The sequence below is a fragment of the Portunus trituberculatus genome, chromosome 35 (assembly GCF_017591435.1).
Source record: "Portunus trituberculatus isolate SZX2019 chromosome 35, ASM1759143v1, whole genome shotgun sequence".
NCBI classification, from domain to species: domain Eukaryota; kingdom Metazoa; phylum Arthropoda; class Malacostraca; order Decapoda; family Portunidae; genus Portunus; species Portunus trituberculatus.
The window spans coordinates 20,628,762-20,637,240 of NC_059289.1; the positions used below are offsets into that span (position 1 = coordinate 20,628,762).

The window sequence follows — 8,479 nt, forward strand, 5'->3', positions numbered from 1 at the left end:
AGGATGAAGTTCTCTTAGGAGCGCGTCTTACTGCTAAAACACCTCGGGAGGTGTTTTAGCAGTATGACGCATCTTTAGGGCTTAGGATTCCGTCTTAAGGATTTAAGACTCGAATTCCGCCATTTTTGTGATTTAGGACGACTTCTTACCGTTAGGACGTCATCTTAGTGTTTATAAGTACGAGGTTCTCACCGTTTCGCGAGTAGGCTGGAGCACAGCGAGGTCGGGGAACAGGTTACTTGTGGATATAACAAGGAAGAAAAAGAAGAAATTATATGTAACGTTTATTGATTTCAGTTCGGCTTATGACAGTGTCTAGACTACGCATGTTAACGCTACTTAATTAAGAGAGCAGTGTGCGGGAGTGTGATGTGTGCCGTGGCGGGCATGTACCAGGTGACACAGAGTGTCACCTGGATGGAGGAGGTCATGGAGGAGGCAAGAAATTAAGAGTGACTTATACTAATATAGGTGGGTTGTTATCCAGCGTGTTGGAGATTAAAGATTATTTGAAAGAAAAAAAGCCGGATATAATGTGCATCGTTGAAACAAAATTAGAAGAGGAGATCCATGCATGTTAACTTTAAAGAGGAGAAGAGACAGGAAGGGAAAAGGGGGAGGAGTGCTAATAATGGTTCGTGATGATATATATGTGGAGGATGTGCAATATGGTGATGGCATGGTGAAAGTAATCGGAGTAACAATCAAAACAAAGGAATTGAAAAAAAAAAGGAAAATCATAGTTTCGTATGAGGAACATAGGGATATGCAAAGAGAGGTGATTAAGTGCATAGATAATATGATAAAAAGAGATGGCAGAATATTATAAGTAGGAGACTTTAACTGTAAAAAAGTAAACTGGACAGAGATGGAAGTAATGGGTAATGCTGGACAATGGAGCAAGGAGGTGTTACAGTTGACTATGGTAAATACACTGGGTACAAGGGGAAGAAGAACCGTCGTTACTTGACCTAGTATTCACAAAGAAGCCAGAGCCCCCTCCCATTCATTACCTTACTCCATTGGGATGTGATCATGTAATATTAATGTTGGAAATGCAGGAAAAGGATAGGATAAGATACAGAGAAGACTACAAAAGAGAGAAATTAAACTATGCAAGAGCTGATTTTGTAAAGTTAAGAAAATTTTTTGCTGATATTAAATGGAGGAATATTATGAAAGAAAGGACAATACAGGGGAAATATGAAATGTTCCTACAGGAAAATAGCGAAGGAGTGAAGAAATACGTATCTATCTATAGAGTAAAAAAAAAAAGTATAGACGCTTGGTACAATGCCAGATGTATCGAAGGTAAAAAGGCAAAAGATAAAGCATGGAAGAAATTCAAAAGAGCAGACAAATAAAAATAACAAACAACAGTATAAAGATGCGAGAAATGAATATATTAGAGTAAGGAGAGAGGAAGAAAGAAACTTTGCAAAAGATGTGATGCGAAAAGGCGAAGATGAACCCAAGCTTTTCTACAAATTCATAGATGGAAAGATGAAGAATAAGAAAACAATAATAAAAATAATTAAAGGAGGGAAGACATACCCAACAGCAAAGGAAATGAGTTAAATAATGAATGAGAGCTTCAAAACTGTATTCACTGAAGAAGAGGAATTTGTAGAACCAAATAGGACATTGTGTTGCCAAGGACTGCAGGTATTCGTAGTGCACAAGGAAGATATTGGAAGACTACTAGATAATTTGGATGTCAGAAAACCAATGAGTCCGGATGGTGTATCAGGCTGGGCACTAAAGGAATTTAAATCAAACTTCTTGCCCTATCCATTCCTGCGCTGGTGATACCACCATACATTTTTCCACGTCTTTTCAGAGACGTCCAACCCTTCAGGAAGTCAACAGATCACGCAGGGATGCCACAGAACGCCTGACTTCTGATCTCTCTAAGATTTCGGATTGGAGCAGAAAAAATCTAGTAGTTTTCAATGCCTCAAAAACTCAATTCCTCCATCTATCAACTCGACACAACCTTCCAGACAACTATCCCGCTCTTCTTCATTGACACTCAACTGTCTCCCTCTTACATACTAAATATCCTCAGTCTGTTCTTTATTCATAATCTTAACTGGAAACCTCACATCTCATCTCTTGCTAAAACAGCTTCTATGAAGTTAGGTGTTTTGAGGCGTCTCCGCCAGTTTTTCTCACCGCTCCAACTGCTAACTCTGTACAAGGGCCTTATCTGCCCCTTTATGGAGTATTCTTCGCATGTTTGGAGGGGGTGGGTGGCCGGGGTTCTACTCACAGTTTTATTAGATCGGGTGGAATCAAAACCTTTTCGTCTCATCAACTCCCCTCCTCTGACTCCTCTTTCTCACCACCGAAATGTTGCATCTCTTTCTATATTTTATCGCTTATACTGATCTTCCTAACTGCATGCCTCCTCTCCTCCTGTAGCCTCGGTGTACAAGGCTTCTCCTTCCTCTCATCCCTTTTTTGTCCAACTCTCTAAAGCAAAAGTTAATCAGTACTCTCAATCATTCATACCTTTCACTGGTAAACTCTGGAACTCCCTACCTGCCTCTGTATTTCCGTCTTCCTACGTCTTGATTTCTTTTAAGAGGGAGGTATCAAGACATTTGCACCCTAATTTTGGCTAACCCTTTACTTGTCCTCTAGAGCAGGGGTTTTCAGCCTTTCTATTGTTAAGAAACCCCTGAGTTATAAAACCATCTACCCAAACCCCTAGTATTATCACATGGCACATGAAACTCAATATGCAATGGTTCTACAAAGGATCTTATTATATCAGCCATCTAAGTACCTCTGGAAATCTTATGAACCCCCTGGGGTTTCGCGCTTTCAGGATGGCCGCTGTCCATGAGCTAACATCATTAGGTCTCTATGACACTGAAGACGTCTATGCAGAACGGTTTGGTTGGCAATAGACAATCTCATTATCAGACTGATTTCAAAGTTATGAAAATAAACTCATTTACGGGGCTTCATATGTTCATGGTGTCTTGTAGTCTACTTACTAACCTAGAAGGAAAGAAAATATCATACTAACTTCGAGTTATCAATTGAGGAAGAAGTAATTTTTGTCCCAGGAATAGAGCTAGATGGTATATGAAAAAACACAATGCATAGTTATAACCTAACTCTACTATTATAGCGTTTTTTGTCGTAGATACATGTTTGAAAATACTTTACCTATCTTGATATCTCCTTATGTGACAGAAGAATATCCAAAAATATACGATATGCAGTTGACCATCTTTTCTGTGAAATATTACGATATCTGTTGAATCTGGCAACTTCAACGAGAGTTTGGGTCCTCTCCTAGTGTTTCCTTATATTTGAAACATTGATATTTACACGTCATTGTGATCAGGGAAATAAAGGAAACTAAGTTTGCTATTTTTTTAAGAGCATAAAATAGAAAAAATTATGTCTACAGGTGGCAGTTTATGTATGAGACAAGCAAACCTGTGTGCACTCATCCACTCTATCCAGAAGCTTGACTAATTTTCAAAAGTTCACCAATAGTTACACAACTACTATTGCTTTACTGTTTCTATCCAGTTATCTACAAACACGTACACAGTGGCCTGAGTGGAGGTTCGCCGCCACTCGTTGTCTGAGGGCTGCAGGTATCATCAAGCGAAAGGATCCTTGCTCAAACGTATACGTCACCAGCCCATGCCCACTAGCCTGCCCTTGAGTCCGTAGATTTGACGCAGGTAGGTCGGCTGCTGGGCCCGGTTTAGGTGCCAATCCCCTGTTGTCACTTTAGCGATGAGGAGCTGATAGTTCTGGTCCTCAGCAGCTGCCTGCATCACCTCTGTGCTGTCCAGGACTAGTATGTGATCATCGCTGTCGAGCACGGCTACCGGTTCAGCCGCCATGGTAACCACGTCACTGACCTGCTCTTCGTTTGTGACATCTGGTGGTGAACAGAGTATTGGGTACCGCGACAGGAAGTCGTGTGCAAAGTTGCGTTTCCCTTCAAGATACCTGATCTGGTACTTATACTGCAGTGTTTTCTTCTTCAGGACAAACAGTCTTGGGTTTGCGACGTCTTTCAGCTCTCTGTTTCCCAAGAGCTTCACTAGAGGACGAAGGTCAGTTATGATGAGGAGGTTAGGGCACCCAAGCAGGAAGAGGCGAGCTTTGCGGAGGTAACAAGCGACAGCCAGAGCTTGGCGTTTAGCCCGCCTCCGCGGGCCTGAGGTAATAATGGCTGCCATATAGCGCCAGGCGCCTCCCACTCTTGCAACAGAAGGGAGGCTTTCCCAGGAGAAAGGAACAGTATTGCTGCAGGACCACAAACCCAATGCCCACTTTGCTCCAATCAGTCATCACCACAGTGGGTCTGTTTTTGTCATAGAAGGTGAGGCCCTCCTTGGCGAGCTTGCAGACTACCTCCATGTCTTGGCGAAACTTCTGTTGCAGGTTTCCATCCCAGACTCCCAGTAGACTCTTTTCCCCTGTGGTTTCCGAGGTAGCTCCCGAAATAGCTCCATGACTGGTCCGATAGCCAGAAAGTGCGCTAACTGGTTGACAAATCCATGCCAGGAGCAGATGTCTGTCAAGGACGGCTCGGCGGGCATGTCAAAATTCCTTTTTTTTTTTTTTTTTTTTTATACCATGTGAGCATTTCACGGGAATTTATGGGCTAAAGGGGATACTGTTTAGGGTACCTCCTATCTCAAAGCCCACCCGCTAGGAAACCGTTGTCCCGAGTGAGGAAGCCCAACCTACACTACCCGGGCGCTTGGAGACCCCTCGGACCCCAAAGCACGCATGGTTCCACTGTACTCTGTAGGCTTGTAGGCGTCCCAGCCTACATGAAAGCCCACGAACTCCACCTGCCTCCTACAAAACTTGAATTTTTCTGGCTTCATGGTCACACCTTTGACGGCACACGTCTCCAGAAAAATGTAAAAGAATACATCTTCCACGCTGGCATTGAACAGCAAGATGTCATCCACACACTTAAATCATCTTAGGATCCCTGCAATGGCGTCGTCGAATCTTCTGGTGTAGGCATCTGGGGCAGAACAGTGACCCAAGGGAATCCTACAGTACCTACACTTGCCCCAAGAGGTGATGAAGGTCATGAGTTTCCTGCTGGTTTCCTACAACTCCACTTAGTGGAAACCCCGGTGTGTATTTGCCTTAGTCTTGTAGGTGTGACGTGAGATGCCAGACTGAGTTTTTTTTTTTTTTTTTTCTTTAAGGTATAAAATTTCAGGTTCATATTTGGACAGGAGATAACAAGGGTCGCCTATGTGAGATTGAGAACCACCTTCGTACCTACCGTGCGAACAAACAATGAGATAATGGCAGGTTAGTAATTATACGGGGAAAGTTGAACGCTAAGTATTTAGTACTGTACTTTGTCAACCACGCATCCCTTAGTCAAGATAAGGAAATAAGAAAAATGGGGAAGATAGAATGAGAATGTGCAAGCGATCAAGGAAAGAAGGGGAAAAAATGACAGATGTGGGGGAAGGCTAATAATATTTGTTTTAGAGGAAGTCAAGAGGACCCAGACACGAAGGAGGGTGCGATATTTCATTTGATTTTAGAATAAGACACCGAGTGGGGATAACACTAAAAAAATCAGAGTAGCATACTCGTATTTTAGTCATCATAATGTCGAAGCACAAACTGATAACACAGGAAACAAGGTTTTAAATGTTCCGACAACATGGACACAGTTGTCTGTATGCCTCGTGTACAGCATACATCAGTCACTCTGCGACTAAGACAATCACTTGACACACCTTTTGGTCAGCATTGATGCATGCACTCAGCGCTCCACTCAACTGAACTACCGCTGTCTATACCTCAGAGAATTAATAAGTTATTATACTTTGTTTTAAGACTGTGTACAGTACTGAAGCCGGTCTCATCTTTGGTTTCTTCTTCAAATATTAAAAATTTAATTTACATCACGACACGCTGAGTTTGAAGGCAATTCAGTACCGGTACTAAAGGTTTCATCAGCATCACTTTGTTGATGCAGTGAAGCAAGTAGCTTTAAGAACGCTGATCAAGTGGTGTTTTTTTCTTTTTTTTTTCTTTAACACTGACTGACATTGATCATGTTCGAACCACCTACCTCGTCCCTGCATTAAACGACACACCGAAACATTAATGGTTTAGAGTGGCGAGCCTCAGTGGGGGAGGGTGAGGGAGGTGCGATGAGGAGGTAGCGTGGCTACTCAGGCCAGTATCGATCAGTAGTGAAGTACAAACCTTGTCGTCAGCCGTGCCTCGCTTCATCTGATTTCTGTTTACGCCTTTGTTACAGTCATGGTAAGTTGTGCGCACACATATACACAGTATTCATGTGCAAGCTTTACGTAGCTGTGGTCGCACAAGTACTGGAAATGTCCAACATACGTAGTAATCGTTGAAAAGGTTGAGGTTTACCATAAACGCTAATTCAGTATAGTTTGAAAGACGATTGGTCGTTGCCGTTTGTAGGAAGTGGATTTCCATTTATGTCCAGGATTTTTCTATCAAAGCGGGTCTAGCTTTAGAATTACACTTAATGTTTATGATACAACAGATGTAAATTGCAGCAAGTTTTGCTTTCCAGGTCGGCGTGTTGGTGTTAATTTTTTTCGTGGTTCTCCAAGGTAAAGTATTAATTTTTGTTTCACTCCAAAATTATCCTTAAATAAGGTTTAGTTGTAGAAGCCAAGATCGAGCCTTAAGGTCTGTTTGAAAGTCACAGTGTCCACTCTGGCTTCGTATATGCTTAGAATATTATCAACAACAGAGGCATTAGTAGTTTGTTCTAATTTGGATATTTGTCTTCTCCACCCCTCAATCAAGATTTCAGTGTGGCCCAGCCCCCGTTTTACGTGGACGCCCTACAGAACGGCTGTTGTTTCGGACGCGGCAGATACGCCAATGGTCAGACTGTCTTGAGCCTGCCCAAATGTTGTGCTTCGTTAGAGTGTCGCAAGGGTGACCTTGTTCCCCGGTACTTCGGCCCACATGATTCCAAAGATTGCAAGTATCATAATACAGTGTGATTGATCTCGGCAATGAAGTGATTTACTTACATTGGTGATGTTCCTTAACCTCATGTTTCAATAGGTTGCGTGTTCGACGGGCATATGTATCCCAACGGGTCACAACTTTCGTCTTACTGCGTGCCTCTTGTGTGCGTCAGAGGTAACTGGACTTACTCCCACGAGATCGAAGAGTGTTGTGAGTCTTTTCCTGAGAAGCATTGTTTTGGATCACCAACCTTAGACGGTCAAAAATATAGAAAAATTGACATTGTGGCATGCGTTGGTGCAGATATTATATACATTATGTAATCTGTCCGTTTCCCTGAACAGGCAAGATGTGCAAAGTTTACAACGACCCGCACTTCACAACATACGACGGCTACCTGTATCATTGGCATGGACTATGTAACTACACGATCACCCAAACAGGCCGCTCCTACCGCCCGCAGATCGGAGTATTTAGCGAATTCCAGCCGTGCTTCAGCGGCCCCTCATGCCTACATATCACAACCTTCAGGAACGATGCCAAAACTCTTCTATCATTGACACATTCCATCCTACCCATGTCCATGGTAAGCAGCTTGGTTCATAAAATCATCACATTTGCACAAATACAGCAATACTGATCTTATCCAAATGAGATTTAGTGCATTGGCTCGACGGAATGCTAGGTAGTATCGGCCATATTACTGCTAATATGGACCCAAGATCATTGAACATGTACTGAGTCTTTTGTTACCACCTCATTCAGACCACAGTCCACGTGCTAAGTGATACTGCGCCGTCCACATTCGTGGTGCCTCCTGACGGCGTTCACCACGTCCAGTCCGTGTCTGGCATCCACCAGGTGCTCGCTTGGCGGGACGGTGATTGCATTATGTTGATGGGATCCTCCAGAATCACGGTGGGAACATCCATTCTTGTATTTATTTATTTATTTTTTTTTTTGTTTATTTATTTATTTATTTTTTTTTTTTGTGCATTAATTTTGACACATTTCGTATTTTCATAAACCTTCCTTTGTAAGTGAAAATTGAAGCTCTGAGAGTAATTACTTGTGTAGGATAAAATTTAAAGGAAGATATATATCACAGGTGCGCTATTGCTATGGCCACCTTACAGTGTGGGCTTACCCAACCCACGCAAACCAGCTGGACGGCCTGTGTGGTCACTTCAATTTTTATCTCAACGACGACATGACGAACAGAGACGGCACAGTACACACCCCCAACCCATGGCCTATGGCATTCCCTGAATCTTGGAAGGTAAGCATTAACAACCATCCTAACCTGTAAAATGGCCTTAAGTGGGACATTGCAATTTTATTAACTACTGCGGTAGACATGTGTTTGGTTCTCTGAAACTATGACATTAGATGCAATTATTATGGCGTATTAAGTCAGGCACAAAATATTTATATCGAAAACTATTTTCACTACAAGACGGATATTCTTATTTTCAGACTATCGAGCAGA

At 42.5% G+C, this 8,479-nt stretch overlaps 1 protein-coding gene across 1 annotated transcript in view; it reads left to right on the top strand.

Moving 5' to 3' along the window:
* The first annotated feature begins 6,151 nt into the window (after window positions 1–6,151).
* Window positions 6,152–8,479, top strand: part of LOC123513274 — a 5,549-nt gene continuing 3,221 nt past the window's right edge. The window contains exons 1-8 of the mRNA XM_045270345.1: window positions 6,152–6,294; window positions 6,581–6,620; window positions 6,820–6,999; window positions 7,087–7,200; window positions 7,335–7,576; window positions 7,756–7,908; window positions 8,099–8,269; window positions 8,467–8,474. Coding sequence (XP_045126280.1) covers window positions 6,292–6,294; window positions 6,581–6,620; window positions 6,820–6,999; window positions 7,087–7,200; window positions 7,335–7,576; window positions 7,756–7,908; window positions 8,099–8,269; window positions 8,467–8,474 — 911 coding nt within the window. The 5' untranslated portion in view covers window positions 6,152–6,291. The remainder of the gene's footprint in view (window positions 6,295–6,580; window positions 6,621–6,819; window positions 7,000–7,086; window positions 7,201–7,334; window positions 7,577–7,755; window positions 7,909–8,098; window positions 8,270–8,466; window positions 8,475–8,479) is intronic.